The 26,322-nt window shown below is 35.2% G+C and overlaps 1 protein-coding gene across 9 annotated transcripts in view; it reads left to right on the top strand.

Annotated features, from left to right (window-relative positions):
- The window catches only part of NAV3 (neuron navigator 3), a 931,619-nt gene that overhangs the window by 850,250 nt on the left and 55,047 nt on the right, over positions 1-26,322 (top strand). For all 9 annotated transcript variants that reach the window (XM_033221189.1, XM_033221191.1, XM_033221190.1 and 6 more), the window contains 4 exons: positions 532-720; positions 3,654-3,706; positions 16,172-16,195; positions 18,627-18,704. In XM_033221189.1, coding sequence (XP_033077080.1) covers positions 532-720; positions 3,654-3,706; positions 16,172-16,195; positions 18,627-18,704 — 344 coding nt within the window. The remainder of the gene's footprint in view (positions 1-531; positions 721-3,653; positions 3,707-16,171; positions 16,196-18,626; positions 18,705-26,322) is intronic.

The raw sequence follows: 26,322 nt of genomic DNA, 5'->3' as shown, positions 1-26,322 counted from the left end.
ATCTCCTTATAACCTAACTTTGATAACAATGATGATCCTAATCATGAACTTACATCAATTAAGAGCTTGAAATGACTGAGAGTATTTGCCTGGAAGCATTAAAAGCCCTTCTTGGGAAATTTAGATGTTTTATAATTTACTTTCTTTTTGGTGTTGCTTTTTCCATTAAAGTGATGATTATTTTTTAAGAGAAAACCAAAAACTCTAGAAAGACCATCTTTTCTTCATAACAGGTAGCAGAAAATACCATGTTATTACATTTCTAGCAAGAGCAGTAGAGGTGACTTGTTGGTTTTGTATACTGTTGCTTTAGAAATTGACATAAGGCCTGCCATGAAAGTGCCAGAGGAAAAGAGGGACTCAGTGGGATCTGTTATTGGATATTTCAGAGGCAGACTCTTACCTTAAGTAGGGACTCACTATACATTCATGTTTTCTTAAGAATTGGGATCATGTTCTTATTTTCTATCAACCTGCTATTTTCATCTTTCAAGCTTCAGAGTAATAGGCTCTGTGTGCTTTGTTTTTCAGTGAGCCCAACAAATTTATCTCAATTTAACCTTCCTGGGCCCAGCATGATGCGCTCAAATAGCATCCCAGCCCAAGACTCTTCCTTCGATCTCTATGATGACTCCCAGCTTTGTGGGAGTGCCACTTCTCTGGAGGAAAGACCTCGTGCCATCAGTCATTCAGGCTCATTCAGAGACAGCATGGAAGAAGGTAAGTGTTGGGGGGGAATAAAAATGAAATCACTTTATTTAAACCCTGAGAGGGAAACCATCGAATCACTCACATCACAAAGATTTCTGAAGAGGAAAATAAATTAGTGTAATTAGCATTTGGGAAACTAGAAGCTTGAAGAAGTTTTATTCTGTATTATCTTCTATTTCTGTATGCATTTGGAAATATGGCAGAATTTGTTTAACTTAATACTTGGCTAATTAGAATTAAAATTAGAAGAGTTTAGACTAAATCTACTTTTCCAATACAGAAATATACATAGAAACTATTTTCCCAGGTGCATCAAATATCAGAGCAAATGTTTTGTTTGACATTTCGGTTAAAGAGCCGTAAAGACACGCAAACCAGAAACGTTATTTTATGAAAATACCACATGTTGATGATTTACATTCCCAGAAATTCCCTCTGGTGCTAATTTTTTGTTATATCATTTTAGAATTCACATTGTACCTACTTTTTTGCTTATAAGTCATTATTTCTTCATCCAATGGCAATAAAATTGTCACCTAACCTAATAAATATCTTTATAGTTATATAGTTCTATGTAAACACTCTAAATAAATCAGCCTGAAAACCTCAGGAAGCCGAGTTGATGCTCAAATATAAATACTTTTCTAAACTTTAGAAGCTCAAATGTCAAATTTAACAAAATTTGAGAGACTTTTCTCTTTGATTTAATGATTTTTTTTTTTTTTAGTATCCATAAAGAAAACTTACAGCATACATATTATAAAGCATTTCAGCTGAGGATAAAATAAAACTAGACATAAAATTCAAATTGATTAGAATGAAATTATTAACCTTAATAATTATGTTTAAAAGAAAGGTCTCCAAATCTTAAGATATACCAGAGTTTAATCCTTTTGCCATCCATTTATTTGTGGTGTAAATTTAGGCAAGTTTCTTAACTTTCTTAGCCCTAAGTTCTGCATCTGTAACTTCATAGATTTGTCACAAGGATGAAATATGAGAGTAAAGAACAATTCTGTTCCATTATCTTTTCCCTTCCTACCTTCTTATTTAAAGTATCTTCTGACTGAGGGGTTAGGCAGCAATGAAAATTGACTCATGTTTTTCAGGTCACCACTATGGATTTAATATACTGGCACTAAATCAGTAGAGAAGAGTTGTCATTGCCTTTTGCAATATTAACCAAACCACTAAGTTCACTATGACAGACAGTGAATTATATTCAGTGACTCCACTGATTATTGCCATGTAGACAGACAACACAATTATTCTCAAATGTGAGGACACTGCTTTCTGAAATGGTTCTGTTGCTCTCTTCACAGATAGGCTTCTTATAATACTTTTAAAATAATTTGGTAAGCATACAGATGGCTTTCTAGAGTGCAGCATTTACAAATAAAGTGATTTTTATATACTGGGAAATTCTGACCTTCAATGTATGAGGATTAAATAATCTGAATTTCTGAAAGCTAGCCTAAGTGAGCAAGATGGCTTTTTTGTGCTCATGCATTGAATACTGACCTATTCTAGTTCTTAAATGGTGATCTAGATTCAAGACTTATTGAACTAGATTGAAGTGACTTTATTGATATCCTACCTAATGCTCACACTGACAGATGAAGAGACTGAGCCACATGTTCTAAGGTCATAAACAAAAAGAATGAGAATGAGATCACCTGATTAATTGTTCACCTTTCTTCTGGTACATCAGGGTAACACTTTAGTTTATGAGGGTATTATTAGAGATTGAAAGAATTTTTTTTTTAATAATTGACTCAAATACCAACATTTTGCACATCACATAGAGTAGTAGCTTTGCCTAAGTTAGAAAACTGGGGGTTCTGTATTCCTCTTTTGACCACATCTATATACTCAGTTTTAAAAAGATTCTTCCTGGTATCCTTCAATTCCATCCCCTTGTTTTCATCCATGTTGCCACAAACCTAGTGCAGCTATTCCAGTCCTCTCCTGATCAGGTCTTAAGCACCTCCCATATGTCCTTGTAGTACCCACCATATTGATCTCAGTAGCATTCATAGTACTCTATTGTAAATAGCTTTTACATTATATCTTCTTTTTGAGCTTTTGGGATTTTATCTTATTTATTTTTGTAGTTCCAGGATCTAGCAACAGCTTGTCACATTGTTCATGCTTAACTAATGTTTGTTTAATGCACAATGAGCAGAAATAGCCATACTACTCCATAGTAAAAAGAGGATAAACTTTTCTGCAAATATTATTCAGCACCATTTTATCCACCTTTTGGGTTTAGTACATTGGAAGTACAGAAGTATAAAGCAGAATGCCAATGTTTATAAAGGTATTTGAAATAGATAAAAGCCAGTGTGACATTTCCATTCTCAATTTCTCTGAGACACCACCTTGAAAAAAAAGAGTATTTTTCTCTTACTAAAATTAGTAAAGGAACAGTAATTCCACATTTAAAAGAGTATGATTAATGCATCACAGATAATGTTGTAATAACACGTTAGATAAAAGTACTTATTTCCCTGAAATTATATGGGGAAAAAAAATCTGAAAATGGACCTTTGTTGGACACAGATGAAATAAATAAAGTACATATGTTTTTAAAGTTTAAAAGTTTATGGCAACTTTAGTTTGGGTTTCCATGCTATTCTATTTATTATATGGGAATTTACCGTAGCTTTCAATGTGTATGAAACAGGCTGGTAGGGCTCATGCTTGTAGACTTCTGTCTAATAATTTGGCAACTGAGGTACTTCAGGGAGTATGAATGGGGCTCTTCCATGTCTCAATGTCCTGATTGCCAAAAATTTATAGCAGGCTGGTTCTCAGAATCTTATAGTCAGTTGTTATTACTTAATTTCCCTAACCACCCGTTCTTTACTTTTTCTGTAAAGGCTGGGGTTTTTGAGTAGACCTCATTATTTTAACTCTGTTGTTCTCTTTGTTTTCTCCAGTTCATGGCTCTTCATTATCACTGGTGTCCAGCACTTCTTCTCTTTACTCTACAGTAAGTAATGGCTGTTAAGAAAAAGCTTGTGCTTTTGCCATGCACACAGATGATGAAATAGATCATGTTACTGTGAATAGATCACAATCATCTATGACTTGTACACAGGAGTTGTGTAGTGAAATAAGGGCATACTCTAAGCTGCCCAATACCCAAGAATGTGCCAGATGCTCCACCAGCATTCTTTGGTCACTTACATGTGCTTTCATTTGGCTTTTGTGCACTCATTATAATCAATGAGTGGATGTAGAATTCAATTTCATAAAACCTATTGAGGTATGACTTGGAGTCTCTGAAACCATGTGGTCTGCTATACTATCATTTTAGTAATGACAAGTTGTCCATGTTTTGTTCTCTGAGCCATGACTGTTAATTGTTCTATAGTATTTTCTCCTCATTTTTTATTTTTAAGTTTATTGTTGAGAGGATTATTGAAGGGTAAAAGCATGAAGGATAAAGGGTAAAAGCATAAAAGAACCAGAGATTTTTTTTTTTAAATATGCCTTTTGAAAGAGTGTGATTTTTTAAATTTTTATTTTTATTTTATTTTATTTATTTATTTATTTATTTTTGGAGTCGAGGTCTTGCTTTGTCACCCAGGCTGGAGTACAATGACACAATCCTAGCTCAATGCAGCCTTGAACTCCTGGATTCAAATTATCCTTCTGCCTCAGCCTATCAAGTAGCTAGGACTACAGGCACGCACTACCATGCCCCGCTGATTTTTAAATTGTTGTAGAGACAAGGTCATTGCTATATTGCCCGGGCTGATCAATACCCATGGTCTCAAGCAATTCCTCCTGCTTTGGCCTCCCCAAGTGCTGGGATTGTATGTGTAAGCCAGCACACTTGGGCAGAAACTTTATTTATTAAGAGAAAAATACCAGTGTTTCAAGTTCTTTTGCAAATGTGTGAAATTATAATTCATTTTTGACAAGGAGAGTTTTTCTGTTTGTTAAATACAATTCTATCCTTTTTAAAAAGTACTTACAGGAAGTTATGTTTTATGAGTGAGTCATTTTAGAGCTAGGTTAACAGTGAGGTATATTTAAAAGCAGCCTACTGAATCTCAATGACACTTGAGTACTATGAATAAGCCTTAATCCTGTATTGTAAGGTTCATGAAAAGTTCATAGCCTCTGCTGTCACTGATTAACTGAGCATCATGGGCAATAATTTTTTCACTCATTTTCGTTAAGTTCAAATGTTTGTTTGAACCTTCTGTTTATAGGTTAATCTCATATATTTACTGCCTTACATAGTCATTCAAAATCAGACTGTTATTGGCAGAGGTAATATTTTTCTTATTTCTCCTTTCAATGATTAAAATTGCCCGTAGCTTCTGGAAATTAAGAAATCACTATTACTGTTTAGGTAAATGTACTTTTTATGCAAATGGATAAAGTGAGGAATGTATAAACATGCATGAACAAAACACATAAAAGAAATATATTAAGACTTAGTAAGATGGCCGAATAGGAACAGCTCCAGTCTCCAACTCCCAGCGCGAGGGACACAGAAGACCGGTGATTTCTGCATTTTCAACTGAGGTACTGGGGTCATCTCACTAGGGAGTGCCGGACAATCAGTGCTGGTCAGCTGCTGCAGCCCAACCAGCGAGAGCTGAAGCAGGGCGAGGCATCGCCTCACCTGGAAGCGCAAGGGGGAAGGAAATCCGTTTTCCTAGCCAGGGGAACTGAGACACACAACACCTGGAAAATCAGGTAATTCCCACCCCAATACTGTGCTTTAAGCAAACGGGCACACCAGGAGATTATACCCACACCTGGCCGGGAGGGTCCCACGGCCATGGAGCCTCCCTCATGGCGAGCACAGCAGTCTGCGATCTAACCTCAAGGCAGCAGCGAGGCTGAGGGAGGGGCACCCGCCATTGCTGAGGCTTAAGTAGGTAAACAAAGCCGCTGGGAAGCTCGAACTGGGTGGAGCTCACAGCAGCTCAAGGAAACCTACCTGTCTCTGTAGACTGCACCTCTGGGGACAGGGCACAGCTAAACAACAACAAAAAAAGCAGCAGAAACCTGTGCAGACATGAATGACTCTGTCTGACAGCTTTGAAGAAAGCAGTGGATCTCCCAACACGGAGGTTGAGATCTGAGAACGGACAGACTGCCTGCTCAAGTGGGTCCCTGACCCCTGAGTAGCCTAACTTGGAGACATCCCCCACTAGGGGCAGTCTGACAGCCCACACCTCACAGGGTGGAGTATACCCCTGAGAGGAAGCTTCCAAAGTAAGAATCAGACAGCAGCACTCGCTGTTCAGCAATATTCTATCTTCTGCAACCTCTGCTGCTGATACCCAGGCAAACAGGGTCTGGAGTGGACCTCAAGCAATCTCCAACAGACCTACAGCTGAGGGTCCTGACAACTAGAAGGAAAACTATCAAACAGGAAGAACACCTATACCAAAACCCCATCAGTACGTCACCATCATCAAAGACCAGAGGCAGATAAAACCACAAAGATGGGGAAGAAGCAGGGCAGAAAAGCTGGAAATTCAAAAAATAAGAGCGCATCTCCCCCTGCAAAGGAGCGCAGCTCATCGCCAGCAATGGATCAAAGCTGGTCAGAGAATGACTTTGATGAGATGAGAGAAGAAGGCTTCAGTCCATCAAACTTCTCAGAGCTAAAGGAGGAATTACGTACCCAGCGCAAAGAAACTAAAAATCTTGAAAAAAGAGTGGAAGAATTGATAGGTAGAATAATTAATGCAGAGAAGATCATAAACGAAATGACAGAGATGAAAACCATGACACGAGAAATACGTGACAAATCCACAAGCTTCAGTAACCGACTCAATCAACTGGAAGAAAGAGTATCAGCGATTGAGGATCAAATGAATGAAATGAAGCGAGAAGAGAAACCAAAAGCAAAAAGAAGAAAAAGAAATGAACAAAGCCTGCAAGAAGTATGGGATTATGTAAAAAGACCAAATCTACGTCTGATTGGGGTGCCAGAAAGTGAGGGGGAAAATGGAACCAAGTTGGAAAACACTCTTCAGGATATCATCCAGGAGAACTTCCCCAACCTAGTAGGGCAGGCCAACATTCAAATTCAGGAAATGCAGAGAACACCACAAAGATACTCCTTGAGAAGAGCAACTCCAAGACACATAATTGCCAGATTCACCAAGTTGAAATGAAGGAAAAAATGTTAAGGGCAGCCAGAGAGAAAGGTCGGGTTACCCACAGAGGGAAGCCCATCAGACTAACAGCAGACCTCTCGGCAGAAACTCTACAAGCCAGAAGAGAGTGGGGGCCAATATTCAACATTCTTAAAGAAAAGAATTTTAAACTCAGAATTTCATATCCAGCCAAACTAAGTTTCATAAGTGAAGGAGAAATAAAATCCTTTACAGATAAGCAAATGCTTAGAGATTTTGTCACCACCAGGCCTGCCTTACAAGAGACCCTGAAGGAAGCCCTAAACATGGAAAGGAACAACTGGTACCAGCCATTGCAAAAACATGCCAAAATGTAAAGGCCATCGAGGCTAGGAAGAAACTGCATCAACTAATGAGCAAAATAACCAGTTAATATCATAATGACAGGATCGAGTTCACACATAACAATATTAACCTTAAATGTAAATGGACTAAATGCTCCAATTAAAAGACACAGACTGGCAAACTGGATAAAGAGTCAAGACCCATCAGTCTGCTGTATTCAGGAGACCCATCTCACATGCAGAGACATACATAGGCTCAAAATAAAGGGATGGAGGAAGATCCACCAAGCAAATGGAGAACAAAAAAAAGCAGGGGTTGCAATCCTAGTCTCTGATAAAATACACTTTAAACCATCAAAGATCAAAAGAGATAAAGAAGGACATTATATAATGGTAAAGGGATCAATTCAACAGGAAGAGCTAACTATCCTAAATATATATGCACCCAATACAGGAGCACCCAAATTCATAAAGCAAGTCCGGCCAGGCACGGTGGCTCAAGCCTGTAATCCCAGCACTTTGGGAGGCCGAGACAGGTGGATCACAAGGTTAGGAGATAGAGACCATACTGGCTAACCTGGTGAAACCCCGTCTCTACTAAAAAATACAAAAAACTAGCCGGGTGAGGTGACAGGCGCCTGTAGTCCCAGCTACTCGGGAGGCTGAGGCAGGAGAATGGCATAAACCTGGGAGGCAGAGCTTGCAGTGAGCTGAGATCTGGCCACTGCACTCCAGCCTGGGTGACAGAGTGACACTCTGTCTCAAAAAAATAAATAAATAAATAAAAAATAAAGCAAGTCCTTAGAGACTTACACAGAGACTTAGATTCCCATACAATAATAATGGGAGACTTCAACACTCCACTGTCAACATTAGACAGATCAACGAGACAGAAAGTTAACAAGGATATCCAGGAATGAACTCATCTCTGCACCAAGCGGACCTAATAGACATCTATAGAACTCTCCACCCCAAATCAACAGAATATACATTCTTCTCAGCAACACATTGCACTTATTCCAAAATTGACCACATAATTGGAAGTAAAGCACTCCTTAGCAAATGTAAAACAACAGAAATTATAACAAAGTGTCTCTCAGACCACAGTGCAATCAAACTAGAACTCAGGACTAAGAAACTCAATCAAAACTGCTCAACTACATGGAAACTGAACAACCTGCTCCTGAATGACTACTGGGTACATAATGAAATGAAGGCAGAAATAAAGATGTTCTTTGAAACCAATGAGAACAAAGATACAACATACCAGAATCTCTGGGACACATTTAAAGCAGTGTGTAGAGGGAAATTTATAGCACTAAATGCCCACAAGAGAAAGCTGGAAAGATCTAAAATGGACACTCTAACATCACAATTAAAAGAACTGGAGAAGCAAGAGCAAACACATTCAAAAGCTAGCAGAAGGCAAGAAATAACTAAGATCAGAGCAGAACTGAAGGAGATAGAGACACAAAAAACCCTCCAAAAAATCAATGAATCCAGAAGTTGGTTTTTTGAAAAAATCAACAAAATTGACAGACCGCTAGCCAGATTAATAAAGAAGAAAAGAGAGAAGAATCAAATAGACGCAATAAAAAATGATAAAGGGGATATCACCACTGACCCCACAGAAATACAAACTACCATCAGAGAATACGATAAACACCTCTACGCAAATCAACTTGAAAATCTAGAAGAAATGGATAATTTCCTGGACACTTACACTCTCCCAAGACTAAACCAGGAAGAAGTTGAATCCCTCAATAGACCAATAGCAGGCTCTGAAATTGAGGCAATAATTAATAGCCTACCAACCAAAAAAAGTCCAGGACCAGATGGATTCACAGCTGAATTCTACCAGAGGTACAAGGAGGAGCTGGTACCAGTTCTTCTGAAACTATTCCAATCAATAGAAAAAGAGGGAATCCTCCCTAACTCATTTTATGAGGCCAACATCATCCTAATACCAAAGCCTGGCAGAGACACAACAAAAAAAGAGAATTTTAGACCAATATCCCTGATGAACATCGATGCAAAAATCTTCAGTAAAATACTGGCAAACTGGATTCAGCAGCACATCAAAAAGCTTATCCACCATGATCAAGTGGGCTTCATCCCTGGGATGCAAGGCTGGTTCAACATTCGCAAATCAATAAACATCATCCAACATATAAACAGAACCAAAGACAAGAACCACATGATTATCTCAATAGATGCAGAAAAGGCTTTTGACAAAATTCAACAGCCCTTTATGCTCAAAACGCTCAATAAATTTGGTATTGATGCAACGTACCTCAAAATAATAAGAGCTATTTATGACAAACCCATAGCCAATATCATACTGAATGGGCAAAAACTGGAAAAATTCCCTTTGAAAACTGGCACAAGACAGGGATGCCCTCTCTCACCACTCCTATTCAACATAGTGTTGGAAGTTCTGGCTAGGGCAATCAGGCAAGAGAAAGAAATCAAGGGTATCCAGTTAGGAAAAGAAGAAGTCAAATTGTCCCTGTTTGCAGATGACATGATTGTATATTTAGAAAACCCCATTGTCTCAGCCCAAAATCTCCTTAAGCTGATAAGCAACTTCAGCAAAGTCTCAGGATACAAAATTAATGTGCAAAAATCACAAGCATTCTTATACACCAGTAACAGACAAACAGAGAGCCAAATCATGAATGAACTTCCATTCACAATTGCTTCAAAGGGAATAAAATACCTAGGATTCCAACTTACAAGGGATGTAAAGGACCTCTTCAAGGAGAACTACAAACCACTGCTCAGTGAAATAAAAGAGGACACTAACAAATGGAAGAACATACCATGCTCATGGATAGGAAGAACCAATATCATGAAAATGGCCATACTGCCCAAGGTTATTTATAGATTCAATGCCATCCCCATCAAGCTACCAATGAGTTTCTTCACAGAATTGGAAAAAACTGCTTCAAAGTTCATATGGAACCAAAAAAGAGCCCACATTGCCAAGACAATCCTAAGTCAAAAGAACAAAGCTGGAAGCATCACGCTACCTGACTTCAAACTATCCTACAAGGCTACAGTAACCAAAACAGCATGGTACTGGTACCAAAACAGAGATATAGACCAATGGAACAGAACAGAGTCCTCAGAAATAATACCACACATCTACAGCCATCTGATCTTTGACAAACCTGAGAGAAACAAGAAATGGGGAAAGGATTCCCCATTTTATAAATAGTGCTGGGAAAATTGGCTAGCCATAAGTAGAAAGCTGAAACTGGATCCTTTCCTTACTCCTTATACGAAAATTAATTCAAGATGGATTAGAGACTTAAATGTTAGACCTAATACCATAAAAACCCTAGAAGAAAACCTAGGTAGTACCATTCAGGACATAGGCGTGGGCAAGGACTTCATGTCTAAAACACCAAAAGCAACAGCAGCAAAAGCAAAAATTGACAAATGGCATCTAATTAAACTAAAGAGCTTCTGCACAGCAAAAGAAACTACCATCAGAGTGAACAGGCAACCTACAGAATGGGAGAAAATTTTTGCAATCTACTCATCTGACAAAGGGCTAATATCCAGAACCTACAAAGAACTCAAACAAATATACAAGAAAAAAACAAACAACCCCATCAAAAAGTGGGGAAAGGATATGAACAGACATTTCTCAAAAGAAGACATTCATACAGCCAACAGACACATGAAAAAATGCTCATCATCACTCGCCATCAGAGAAATGCAAATCAAAACCACAATGAGATACCATCTCACACCAGTTAGAATGGCAATCATTAAAAATTCAGGAAACAACAGGTGCTGGAGAGGATGTGGAGAAATAGGAACACTTTTACACTGTTGGTGGGATTGTAAACTAGTTCAACCATTATGGAAAACAGTATGGCGATTCCTCAAGGATCTAGAACTAGATGTACCATATGACCCAGCCATCCCACTACTGGGTATATACCCAAAGGATTATAAATCATGCTGCTATAAAGACACATGCACACGTATGTTTATTGTGACACTATTCACAATAGCAAAGACTTGGAATCAACCCAAATGTCCATCTGTGACAGACTGGATTAAGAAAATGTGGCACATATACACCATGGAATATTATGCAGCCATAAAAAAGGATGAGTTTGTGTCCTTTGTGGGGACATGGATGCAGCTGGAAACCATCATTCTTAGCAAACTATCACAAGAAGAGAAAACCAAACACCGCATGTTCTCACTCATAGGTGGGAGCTGAACAATAAGATCACTTGGACTCGGGAAGGGGAACATCACACATCGGGGCCTATCATGTGGAGGGGGGAGGGGGGAGGGATTGCATTGGGAGTTATACCTGATATAAATGACGAATTGATGGGTGCTGACGAGTTGATGGGTGCAGCACACCAACATGTCACAAGTATACATATGTAACAAACCTGCATGTTATGCTCATGTACCCTAGAACTTAAAGTATAATAAAAATAAAAAATAAAAAAAAAAAGACTTAGTGTTCCTCCTGTTGGGCCAGGACTGCCATTTGTTGGGGAATTGTATTCTGATTTAAAGCATTCCCCTTTAAATCCGTGTGTTACATCAAAAGATATAGCATCATTATCATTTTATTCTAAATATGTACAATAATTAATATTTGGATAAAACTACCTTTATGAAACCTAAGAAAAACTAAAAAAAAAAGAAAGAAAGAAAAATACCGTTAGAAGAAATAAGGTCTAGTGATTGGTAGCACAATAGAGTGACTATAGTTAGAAATAATTTATTGTATATTTCAAAATAGCCAGAAAAGAAGATTTGGAATATTCCTAACAGGAAGAAATGATATTCTTTTTAAATGAAGAATGGGATATTCCACCTACCCGGATTTGATCATTATACGCCGTATGTTTGTGTAATACCACATGCACCCCAAAAATATATACAAGTATCGTGTATCCCAATATTGAAGTTTTTTTATGAAAAATGTATTCTTCAAGTTTCATAAGTTTAAGGAAAAACAGATTACTAGTCTACCAGTGTCCAGTAGACCTTTCTGTGTTAATAAAAGTGTTCTATATCTACACTATCTAATATAGTAACTATTAGCCATATGTTGCTATTGATTATTTGAAGTGTATCTGGCATACAGATGAACTGACTTTCTTATTTTAATTAATTTAAGTTTAAATAGCCACATGTGCCGAACAGCTACTAGATTGGATAGTGCAAGTTTATAGAGAACCCAAGGGGTACATTTGTAGATAGGAGTGGGATGTCAAAATAATGAGGATAATTAGAAAGCATACATGAGAAATACTGTATTAAGAATGGAATATGAAATGGGAACAGAGATTAAAATAGAATATGTATATATGTGTATATATACACACACATATTTATAGGTATATCTATATATATAAATATATATATGTATGTTTATAGGCCAATATATGGAGATAAGACAGATAGTGTTAAGTGAGTAAAGAATGGATTAGGTGATCGAGCCACATGAGAAGGTAATATTATTAGAAAATTAAAAGAGTTGTATTTGAGATGATGAAAATCATATATTTGAATTGACAAATAAACTGTAGTAAAATAATTCAAATAAGTGCATATTTGGGGAACTTCTAAAGAGAAACATCATAAAAGATGAGGAGTCATTCTTTCCCCGGTCTTCTGTGATCAGGAACTAGGATTTAATTGGCAATGAGAAAATACCTATGAAAATGCTTTTAAACTATCAAATGAAAAAGCAACTTATTATTATTTTTTATGCCTTCTTAATAACTCTGGATAGAGATTTAGTTGCTTTGCATTCTTGCCTGGTTCAATCAGGTAATTATTGGATGACATCAGGCAAGTTGCCAAATTTCTTTGGACTATACCTATAAAATAAAATTTGAAAATATTAGCTAGATCTGTCCCATTTGTCTCAGGATGTCTGCAAACTGGTTGGAAATCACAAGCCCAACCTGATCTGCAGAGGTATTACCTTTGGCAAACTTACGGTTTGTGTCTTTGTTTTGAAATCTAAGACCAGGCGCGGTGGCTCATGCCTGTAATCTCAACACTTTGGGAGGCTGAGGCGGGTGAATCACTTTAGGTCAGGAGTTTGAGACCAGCCTGGCCAACATGGCAAAACCCCATCTCTACTAAAAATATAGAAATTAGCCTGGCATGGTGGCATATGTCTGTAATCCCAGCTGCTTGGGAGGCTGAGGCAGGAGAATTGCCTGAACCTGGGAGGCTAAGGCTGCTGCACTGAGGGCCACCGCACTCTAGCCTGGGCTACAGAGCCAAACACCATGGGGCGGGGGGGGAGGGAACAGGGAAAGGAGGGGGAGCAGGGAGAGGGAATCAAAGCCAACACTGTGAAGTATTGTGAAATATGGAGCTTTTACCTAAAATTTCAAAATTTTAAATTCCTTTTTAAAATAATTGGAATATCTATGGAATATTTAGCAATACTAAGATGAAATTCCTCTGGGTTTTCAATCACCTGTAATTGGCCCCTTTAGATGTTGGTGTGGGCTCTCAGGAAGCCACAGCCTCCACCAGTGCTTTTCTTCCTGACACTGAAGCTAAATATGAGTGGCTAGTTTTCACTGTGCTGTTGCTTTCCTCGTGAGAAAGAAATACCCCTTGCTATCTATATCATTGTCAAATGGGAAAATGAAAGACAGCCAAGGAAAGGTCATGTGACTTTTTAAAAACTTCAAGTCCATTTATTCTTTATAAGCCTTGTCCTGTTAGGCATTTAAAGTTTTGATCCCTGCAATAGATGTTTTTTTGATTAACGGTATATTAAAAACTTTGTTTAACCTGTTTTGAATTTGAATTCTGATTTGTATTTTTTCATGAGAGCAAATGCCATTTTTGATTCATTGTGGATTCTTTAACATGTTGCCTAACAAATAGCTAGTACTAAAGTCATAACTTTTTAATTAATAAATTTGAATGGATAAATGGTCATTATTGGCTTACAGAATAAAGAATTCATGGATATACTTTTATTCAGTCAAGTGTTTCATATTTTGTATCATCTCCAGGACACTGGGCTTGCTCAAAACCATTGTAAAAAAAACTGGCAAATAATCCAATTCCATTATGACATCATTAATCCCACGCCTAAGCTACTGAAAAAAATATAATACTAATATTCTGACTCATTGCTTTATTTTTATGGTAACACCTACCTGGTATTAATAACCACAGAGTATGAAAGAAGGCAAAGGTTAAAGCAAATAATAGTTTTGAAAAATTGGTAGCAAGAAAAGTCATGCTATACAGTATGTATAGAATTTATATTTAATGATTATGCTTGCTACTAGTATATGTAACAGAACTATTACAGATTTTTAAAATGTGATGCATATATTTCTTGATTATTTTTTAAAGTAATAAATTATTATTAAAAAATACAGGAATGATTTATTGATTCTTGAATCTTTACAAGCTTTCTGTAATTCTAGGAAGCCTAGAAGCAGGATTGGGCAGAATAAACTGGCAAAAAACATAAAAACTGGCATAGTGGGCTGCAGTGAGTCGTGAATGTGCCAGTGCCCCTGAGTGATAGATCAAGATCCTGTCTCAAAAAGAAAAGAAAAAGAAACAACAACAACCAAAACAAAGTACTAGGAAAAACTAATAGACATAGTTACATAGTTAATTGTGCCATATGTTTTAAGGCAATGAAACTTTTAATATTCCTTGCTTACTTTTTATTCAAAAACCAAACCGTGTATAAAACCTTAAAATTATTAGGATCTAAAAAATAAAATATTTCCTTAAAAATCTAAAATTGAAATGTAAATTATTCAAGATTGCTTTTTAAAACAGTTTTCTTATAAAAGTTATTAGGATTCTACCACTTAGCCACTTTATTATTTAGCCACTATATTACTAAGTTTACATATTATTAAAGGTAGAGAAAATGCAGGGAAGACAAAGCTCAGGTTAAAAGAGTTGCTGGCAAATAAAATATATCCTGGTGGTTACACTACTTTGCTTTATGTTTTCTGAAAGAAAAGCAATAAAAAATAGTTCAAGTAGTTTTGTATCAATTAATCTAGAACTATCCCAAAAGTAGACATAGAAGATAAGAGATTGTTTTTCAGCTTTGGATCTGCTTATGGCAATAAGCAGACTTGTACTATTCAACAAGATTATGCATTTTTCAGCTTTTCCCAGAATAAGGGAGCTTCCCAAATGTAATGGTGCACATAACTCGTTTTCTGGCACTTTGCAGCCAGGCATGAAGAAGAAAAACAGAGCTAGGAGTTTTCTGGAAGTCAAGTCAAAAACACCCTGCAAATTCCTATGGCAGTCCTCCTTTCTATAAGCTGCATAGCCAAAAATGTTTGCCAGACACTTTTATCACTGGATGTTTCAGTGTTTTCAGTGTTTAAGCATTTTGCTGACTTGTGATAATTAAAATTATTAATAATCACTAAAGAAAGAAAAAATAGAAGTAAATAATGTTAATTATCTGTGGTTATCAGTAGAGGCTTGTATGTTACCCCAGCTTTATTTAACATTGTTTGTGATCAGTAAATCACAGAATAGAATTCTGACATCTAAACCTTGGCTGGAGATCTCTATAATTTTATGAAGTCTGTTTCCTACAATCTGTATGAAAGATACATCAATATTTTAAGTTTCCATGCACCCATATTTTTTAGAGTATAATTTTGTAATTATTTTGTTTATGTTGTTTATGATTTACATCTTAGAGTCTTTCAATTCTATCTTTTGCTTAAAGGAATATTATATATCTATGGATCAAATGACCTATATTTTAAAAATACCTTATGGTTTATATATTAAAGAAACATTTATATTAAATTCTAAAGTAACTTGTTTGTACTATTTCAATTGAATAACTTTATGTACTTCATTCCATTCTTCTCATAGTAGATAATAAAAAAAAGTCATGATTATTTTATTCATTTACACTTGTGGAATTAATGGAAAATAGTTTTTGTAGTTAAAGTCTTTCTTTTTATTGTTTTACAGGCTGAAGAAAAGGCTCATTCAGAGGTAAAAAAACTCAAAATTTCAGTATTTACTATTTTAGTTTGCATTCATGATGAAATTAGTGTTGTGACCACTAGAGGGCTCTGTGATACAATAGCAGAACCCCACAGGACTGCTGAAGTAAGGCAGCTAGTTGATGAATGGTCTTTGATATTGCCTCTTAAAAATAAAATGAAAGGAAATTTGTATAGCAAGCTCTCCTCTCACATTCTAGATTGAGTCTTAGCTCAACACCTAATAAGTTGTCTATAATAGTAAGCACTCATTAAATCATTGATAAATGAAGGCCTATGGTCTTCCTATTTTATTACAGTCTTTTCCCCACTCCCTGTGAGACCATCTTGGGCACCAAGCCTCCACAACACAGGATACCAGCATCTCAGACTATCTGTTTTGTGTCATTATCTTGTTGCCTCTAATCGCTATTTTATGTCTGCTGTGGCAGCTATTGTTCTAATCACATATTTCACAAATACATATTTGGTTGCACTTATGAGCAAATCAAACTGCATTCAGGAGAGAATACTATTTTAATTTCCCTTGGCAAAACATTTGTCCTGGCCAAAGAGAGCAGGAGGACTTTAATTATGACTTTATTCAAGGTGAGGTAATGACTGTGTGATTGGTTTACACTGAGGCAAGCAGACAACAGAGGGAAAAAAATGCCTTAGCAACAGCTTTTGCAAAAGTATTCCTTTCCTTTAAAGTCTTATCTTATTAACCTTTAAAAGTAAAATTTGTGCTATGTTTAAAAATATTTGAAAAGTATTGATTAAACCAATTTATCTTTATAATCTCTGAACTAAAGAGTGGATATGATTTTTAAAAATCAAAGTGGTTTATTTACATCACATGGATATGACAAAGCTTCTAACATTGATCATAGTATAGCTACTGAAGCATGGAAATGCTCCATCTATTTGCCTTAGTAGTAGTTATTCAACGCCCCTTTTATCGTTGATGCTCTATCATGGATTATGGTTTAAAAAAAAACAATTTCAATTACTTTACAGTTTCTTGGATTATATTTTAAAGATACTGGAATCATGTAATATAGACTATTAAATTTGAGAAATGTTTTTGAGTTTGGATTCATTTATGAATAAAATACATGCTACATTTTCTGAAATCATTCATAGTCATTACCTTATAAATGTAAAGCAAATGTTATTTTAGACTGGTGTGTTCTGTTTTGGAAAAAAAAAAAAGGAATGAAATAGAATCACATTTGGTGAAATTATATAAATGTCTACTATCTCTGTTTCCAGCTTAGCGTTCTCTACTTTGTTAAAGTGTTTCATTTGACCACCATTTGTTTTCAACAAAATCTAATGCCCAGGGGCAAAAACTATACAGTTAACAAACTATGTCAAGAATGCTCTTTCAAACTGAGACAACATTCCAAAAGTTCAACTACAACTATGGAAAACTTGTTTTTGAAGAAATGAGAAACATCAAAAGTAGAATGTTTAACATCCAAGTAACTGAAATCCCTTGAGACTAGATATATACTTAGAGAACCAAGTGTCAGATTGTTATAAATGTTCTATCCTATTAGTCACAGCATGAGACATGCAGATTAAACTGCAGAAAGTGCTTGAATTAAAACTTTAAACATGATATAATATATCCTTACCCTTTTCTGTTTCAGTTTTATTGGAGTGTGAACTTAATTAAAAAGAAAGACACTTTAGAATTTTCATTATATTGGTTTATCTAATTAGTTGCACCTATCATTGCTTTTTTCCCTTGATTTTTAAGATGGGGATAAGCTATAAAGCATCTCTGAGCTAATAATAACTCACTAAATAAAGGTTATGATGATACAGATTTAGGAAGCCTTTTCTGTAGTCATTAAATCTCCAGCCAATAACATTTCAAATGTGAACTGTTTAAATGTTGAATTAAGCCCACGTTTTAGTGACTGCAGGATATTTCATACCTTTTGAGAAGTTTTCAAACTATGAGAAATTAAAATGTACAGAGGAAAAAGGAAACTAAGATTTTCTGAAAAAGAACATGGAGTATCTTTTACTAAAAAATTTTTAAAAATGTGTGTGTGTATGTGTGTGTACAGTTTTTACAAAGAAAATATTTTTCTACAGTTTTATTATCACAGTTTTTCTAGAAGGAGAAGAATCAGTACAGAGGATAAACTGCTCTTGAGTCATTTGCCATTTGAGGGATGGCAAATGAGCAAGTAAACGTACTTTGATTTGTAGATTTGAGTTTGACACATTACCCTTTCCTTTTGAATGACATTTGCTTGTTACTGTGTAGTCAGTGTTCATATCCTTTCTTTTCAGGAGTTGGTGCTGTTATAGTGGGGTTAGAATGAGCTAAATATAGTTATTTGCTTTCTTGTTTTGAATTATTGGTTTTAAGTAAAAATCTACTTGCATATTCCATTGATTTTTTTTTTAATTGCATTCAGCAAATCCATAAACTGCGGAGAGAGCTGGTTGCATCACAAGAAAAAGTTGCTACCCTCACATCTCAGCTTTCAGCAAATGTAAGTCATTTAATTTTTAAAATGTATTACAAAAATTTTTGTATAGTAGAATGGAATCATTTTAGTCACAAACTTACAAACTTTCAGTGCCTGATACAGACTTAAATTACCAACTAGCAGGACTCATAAAAAGTTAACATTTTCTGCCTACTCAGTAATAAAATGTCAATCTGAACTGATGAGGGGCAGCAATGTGGTTAAAATGGCTTGTTGTTTCTAATAAGATTGGAAGCAATAGTAACAGCCATATGGGTTGCTTCTTTTCTTGTTTGCTATTTTCATTACTCCTCATGCATAAGATTATCTGACAATGTAAGAGAGGTTGTTAGTGTTTGACTTTGGAAGATAAAATATTCACGTGCCCAGCCTCCTTCTTCTCAATGTATTGAACAATTACTTAAGCATCCAGTCAATTCTAAAAGATGAACTTAGGTCTAAATAGGGATAGCTTAACTACACTGTGGATGAGATATGGTTTGCTCAAAGAACCTTGGCAGCCTTCTCATAGCAGTTTGAAAAGGTACACTTGTACTGGCACTAAAGCAGCACAGGATGGCAGACATGATGACAGTGAAGACCGCCAATTAAATTCACATTTACTGAATATCTTCCGCTGTGTCAGGGAGCACTCAGAGTAGATGCAGAATGATAAAGGAGAAATGTGGCACTGTTCCCAGTCCTGAGGAGCAATGGTGTTAGGAACAGCAGTGAGGGGTAAGGAAACACCTGCTATTTTGCCATATGTCTTGCCTCTCTCACTCAACAGTCCTTTGCTTAGTTCTGCTGCATAGCTTTGGGCCTGCTCTGTGCCTCCCCTCCCCTCCCTCTGCTCCTCTACTGAGTTTTTCTGTCTCCTAGACAAAGCGTGATATGTCAAAAGTGAGCAGGTACAGACCCACAGTATAAGACTTGAATAAGAGGCATTTTAATTTTTTTTGAAGGTATCATTGTGCAATATAAATTCTAAGTATATGTATCATTTCATTCACAATGTATTCATTTTAGCACTGTATTTGAATTGATTTTATTTTTTGAAATTTGGGAGAATTAAATTAATTTTGGATTTATTCTATTTATTTTTTATAGATGTTGTTAAGAGATTCCTGAAAATAATAGCAAGTTTTAGAAAATTGTTATTTTCTCATATTGCTTAAACAATTATCTAAAACTTGCATAATTTCTCAAAAATTAAATAATAATTTAACCTTATTGTGTTTTTTAAATAGATAGTCCAGAGGCAACTGTAAATTTTGTAATATAGGCTAAATGTCTAGAAGTATGAAATATTGTTGTCTAGGTTCCTGAGTTTGTACGTAGAGGAAGTAGAACAATGTAAATGTCAGAACCTCCTGGGTTGTGTTTATCTGCGGTGAGGAAGGCTCAATGGCAGACCTTATTTATTAGATTGTCAAGATACTTGCAGATGCCTTGAATGATTACTCAGGGTTTCATTTTACTTTTAATGTTTCTTGGTTGATCTCATCATATAATTCAGATATTGGAATAATAAATGGCTGTTAGACATAATGGAAGATGGGCTGATACTTTCCATTTAAAATGTAATGATGCTTATTGTATTCAAAAGAAAAAACTAAAATGGTGTTTCACATTTTTTTGTTTTTTTGTTTTGCTCTGAGAATCTCATTCTTACTCATTATTGGTTTCTTGTGTATCATTTCACCATTTTCCTATTATATGCTCACGTGTATGTATAGTTAATACACACGTGCAAAAGCTTCCTTACACACACACACACACACACACACACACACACACACACACAGGGAACCAAATTCTAACATAGGGGAATAATCTTGGGGGTCAACTCTGTGCTGCTGTTTGAAAATGGAGCAATAATTTGAGAAAGGTTCCAGCAGTTGGCTACCCACTTGCTCTAATTACGCGTCACACTATTTTCACTGATGTGTTTTCATGACTTTAGGACATGAATTCTCAGCTGGGTGTTAATATGACCAACAAAGGGCGAAAACTGGTTCGTATGTGTGTGTGTGTGTGTGTGTGTGTGTTTTAAGTACTCTTTTTATGTGAAAAGCACAGATATACAGATAATACATAACCGAACATCCAGAATGTCTGTGGCTCTAAAATATCATGAGGAAAGAGTACAATTAGGAAAAAAAGAAATCTATAATTTTTCCCTAGGGGAACAATAATTTAAAGAAAAAATTTAAGGAACACAGACTTAGAAGCAGCAGTGCCAAATAGATAATTCATGGTAGTCTTTGTGTTAATTTAAAAAGTGTTAGTCTTGGAGACAAATGCCCAAATTGCTCTAGGTTCCTCTCAGCTGCATGTATTATCATTACTATTAGTTTTTGCACACTGATGGGAGACTGGTATATATCCTATTTTATGTTCTTTTAAACAATTTATAATTTAATTTGGAAAACTTCTCAAATCACATCAGATCCACACAAAAACCTGTACATAGCAGCTTTATTTTTTAATAGCCAAAAAAGGAAACAATAAAAAATATTCCTTAATAGACCAGTTAATAAATAATTTCTGTTACATCTATATCATGGACTACTACTCAGCAATACAAAGAAGACTACTGATACATGCATCGACTTGGATGGATCCCAAGGGCATTATGAGGAGTGAAAAAAGACAGTTATAGAAGGTCAAATTTTGTATAATTCCATTTATATAACATTCCAGAAATGGCACAATTAAAGAAACAAAGAACAGATTAGTGATTGCTAAGGGTTAAGGATGGAGGAGAGAGAGAGGTAGTGTGACTATAGTAAGGGGGAGATCTTTAGTTTTGTATTTTGAATGAGATGGCCATTACATGAATCAATGTATGTGACTCTATTAATGTAAATCAATATTTAATTCCTGGCTTTGATATATAATATAATTTTATAAGATATATAATCATTGGGAGAGACTGGATGGAGGATACAAGGGACTTCTCTGTACTGTCTTTGCAACTTCTTGTGTATATAATTATAAAATATATAATGTATTAAAATGTACAAAATAATATTTTTAAATATCAGATATTGATCTTTACTCAGTATATGAAGTGTTCTATCATAACGTAACATGCTTTTCCTTTATTTGGGGTATTTTAGTTTCAAACTAAAATATAAATCACCTAAAGATCTACCACAGTTCTTTTGAAAAAATATCTTGTTTTTAATTTCCCAGGAGTTTCAACCTTAATCCACTCTTTAGTGTTTCTTTATTTGGTAGTGATAGGGACTGTCAAAGCTTCTTACCATCAAATACATTTGCTGACTAAAAATAGGAAAATGTTTTACATTGTAAAAATGTACAAATTGAATGAGAGTCAAAAGGTACAGGTAATGAAGATATGCATTATCATCTACTTTTTTAAAAAGTTTATTAAAATTCTCTTTAGACTAAATAATGCAGTATCTAGGAATTTACATAAATGGATATGTATATAAATGATTATTAAACAATTTTAGTGTAAGTTATATTTTAAACATTTTAATATTGTTAGAACTATAAGGGGTAAAATTTTGTGTATATCTGGCCATTTGTGTTCTTAAGGAAATAATATTTTTTACACATTCAGGAATTTGAATTACTCACAAGTTACCTATTAACTACAAGTCATTTTGAACTCATTCATTTTCTTTATGTTTGGCTTATAATGTCATTTTAGATTTCGTACATCATAATGAGCCATCAAATAATTTAGTTAGTACTTGATTTTTCCTCAGTTGTAAGAAGTGCTGTGTTTAAATTTCATTGAGTGTTTCATTTCATCTGAGTTAATGTCTGTTAATGTATGTAATATACACATATATTTTTAACATGCATGTACTTAAATTGGTTGTAGGGACTTGATAAAATTACTTATTTATAGAATATTTTAAATATAATCAAGGATTTTTTAAATGTACATTTCCTATTTGAAAGTAAATGTAAGTCTTTGTTTACTAGTTTGTTCACAGTACAAGTAAACTTTCTACCTTTTGGTTAAATGTGAGTGCAGCCTCCATGATGAGAAACTGTTATATTAGAAATCTAATAGCCATAATTTATAGGGATGAATTTCAATGAGTTTGGTTCTAAGAAATAATGAGTTGTTTTTAACAACAATTTTAAGTATCAGATATTCATCTTTACTCAGTATATAAAATGTTCTATCATAGCTTACGTGCTTTTCCTTTATTTGGGTTTTTTTATATATATTAATTAGTATATCACATATTTGAACTTGGCATAATTACATTTATATGGACTCCAAACAATAATCTGTATTTTAATTTTTAAATTTGAAATGCATCTGTGTCTCTGTTAAAATGCATTTCTTTCCCTTTGTCCAAAAGGGGTGTGGTAAGTCAAAAGAGTATCTAGTTAGCTTATCTCTCATTTGACTGGCAGAGTAAAGCCCCTGTTCAGTAGAATATATATTAAGCCTTCCTTCCCTTTTGTAAAGTTGTCCTGAACAGAGCTTCGTAAAACCACAGGTAAAGTGTTAAGCTGATTCTACTAGCATGTCCTTAGAAAGGAGAGCGGGTATATTGGCAGGTGCTATTGTCTGGTCTTTCTGATCAATAACTCAACAACAAACCAAAAGAAAACAGGAGCCATACAAGGAAAGGCAACTAAAGATGCTTGGTCATAGCATACAATAAACCAGGTAGCCTCTGGCCTCTTGCCCACACCTTCAGGCAGCTGGGTCAGGCGGGATGCTTTTGTTTGTTTTTTAACGTATTTTCTTTACAAATCTCAGCCATTACATAATTTGGAAATGGACACCAAGGCTAGTTATTGCTAACATTTTTAAAGACGTTACGGAATGAATGTGTAAGAAAACAAAAGGTACTTTTTTGCCTTTCAGCAGATAAGTCTTTCAACCAAAAATCTCTTGGGTATTTTGAGATTATGTTCTACTTCTTTGCTTATTTAATATTTTCATATAGTTTGCTAGTTACTGTTGCTTTTTTGCATCTCTTCTAAGAGAAAACTATTTTTTACATATTATTAATGACAAACATTTCAGCATTTGGACAATTTTTTATAGTGTAAAAGAAATGTGAAACTTTATGTTGCAGAATCATTCTTGGCTCAATTAACTACTAATTTTAAAATATAAAGTCTCATATATATATATCAAGTTTATTATGGGTAAATATATATTACATATATGTTTTATATGTATACATAATATACTATATATTTTCCCATATAAATAAAATGCTCTAGGCATATATATGTGTGTACATATATATGTCCCTTCATAATATACATATATAAAATACTATATAATATATATACGCTAGGAATACATATATGCCTATATATGTACCTATATATTTATGTATTACCATATAATCTATAGCATATATAACTATATAATATATATAAATATATGCCTAGAGTGTTTTTAGTTTGTCAGTGGGCTGTCTCTGAATTCTATATGAAGAAATAAAATGTAGATATTATGTATAATGATATTTCATCTTATTGTTTAGCATCATAGTAATTATCTTTACATATCTATTCAGATTATTTTTGCACCAACCTAATACATTGTATGATTCCAAAACCAAAGACAATATAGATTGAAATGATATTCCATCTTGTCTACCTTTATAGACTTCACCTAACACAAGTCAGGGGAGATTGATCATCATATTAATACAATTTTACTCTGACCTAAAAATTATGCAACTGCTACAGGAAAAATCAGAACCAAGTAAAACTGTCATTAACAACCCCCCTGAAAATCCATATTTTTTAAAAGTCATTTTATAAAGTCCTCAGACAAGATGTGTTACCCTATAAGTTTAATCAGTTTTACTTTCCATTTTCTTTTTTTTTTTGAGACGGAGTCTTGCTCTGCCGCCCGGGCTGGAGTGCAGTGGCCGGCTCTCAGCTCACTGCAAGCTCCGCCTCCCGGGTTCACGCCATTCTCCTGCCTCAGCCTCCCGAGTAGCTGGGACTACAGGCGCCCGCCTCGTCGCCCGGCTAGTTTTTTGTATTTTTTAGTAGAGACGGGGTTTCACCGTATTAGCCAGGATGGTCTCGATCTCCTGACCTCGTGATCCGCCCGTCTCGGCCTCCCAAAGTGCTGGGATTACAGGCTTGAGCCACCGCGCCCGGCCTCATATTCCTTTTTTGTCATTGAAAATTTTTAAAACTGTAAGATACTGTTTTTTTTAGTAGTAGTTTTCCAATTAAATCTGCTAACAAACTTTGGTGTATAATTCTCAAGGGTAAGGGTATGTGGGGAGAGAGAGAGTGTGTGTGCGCGTGTGTGTGTGAGAGAGAGAGAGAGAGAGAAGCTGGGGAGGAGAAAAAGAAGGGAAGGGGGAATGAGTGGAAAAAGATAATAAAGAGTTGTTCCGATAGATTAAACTTTAGTAGATGTGTTCCCTACTAATTGTTTTTCTCCATATTGCAGTGTCAGGTAAAGAAAGGCATCCCAGGATGAATTCAGAGCTGGGAACATGCACCTTTGTATCATAATGCTGATGGAAGGAACATGTACATTCTAACTGTTATCAATAATGGAATATATTTCCATTGTTAAGTAATGAGCCTGAACCTTAATTCTTTGGATTTTTGTGATCCATTTGATAGTAGGAGCCTCAGCATTTCAACTCTGCTATAAGTACATGGAGATATATTTTATTTAAGTCATCTTATTCATGTCTTTCAAAAAGAAATTAATTTTTGGCCAAGGATTTCCAAACTTTGCCCCATATATAGACTTAGGTTGCAAAATATTAAATCCTTATATCCTTTAGGGACACAATACGATTTGATCAGTTTGAGATAATGTACCTGTAGTTCTACCTCAAGCCATGGTGAGAGATTGAAGTGCCCCTTCATTTTAATATTTTGGGTTCAAGTTGTTACATAAGGGCATGCAAATGGAAGCTGGCCTATTTTTGAGCTTTAATAAGATTGTCAAATACTTCTTAATCATAAGAGTTATAGTTATGTACTACAATATGTATAATTCTCTGAAATTTAAAATAAAACCCAAAAGCCACAAAAGCTTACTGTGAAATAAAATATGATGGAATATTATTTCTAACTGGCTTATCTATATTTTGTTCATTGAAGGGAATATGAAGTAGAAAAGCCCTTTTATTGAAAAGAGTTTGGAAAGTAAAGACAACTCTTTTTGATTCAATTCTTTGTAAGTGGAAAAGAGTAAAGATAAGGTTCTAGCTGTCAGTAGATGTCTGACACTTGAAGGAGCATATCATTACAATAGAGCAGCTAACGTTATCTGCAAAGGTCATCATGAAAGTATAAAAATAAGGAACATTTGTCCATTGACCATTTCAGTGACCTCTTTTTGGGCTTTAAGTCTAAAAAACTTGGCAGATCAGAACTTTATATTTGGCATTCTGAGTGTCAAATCTCTACATGATGTGCAAGTCAGAAGGAGTTATTACTTGCAAAATACTATCTTCTTTCAGAAGTTAAACTCACATTAAATGTCAGAAGCCTGAAACACTGATTTTAGGAAGACAAAGTTTAGAAAAGATGAATGAAAATGTGTGTTAAAGAAGAGTCACCAGTCAGAGCTAACTATGATAGTCATAGTATTTAAAGAGTTGGAACACATGAAATTAAGCATTTTGTAAAATGAAAG

Source organism: Trachypithecus francoisi, unplaced genomic scaffold (genome assembly GCF_009764315.1).
Source record: "Trachypithecus francoisi isolate TF-2019V2 unplaced genomic scaffold, Tfra_2.0 Lachesis_group11, whole genome shotgun sequence".
In the NCBI taxonomy this organism is placed as follows: domain Eukaryota; kingdom Metazoa; phylum Chordata; class Mammalia; order Primates; family Cercopithecidae; genus Trachypithecus; species Trachypithecus francoisi.
This window is presented reverse-complemented; position numbering and strand designations above follow the sequence as displayed.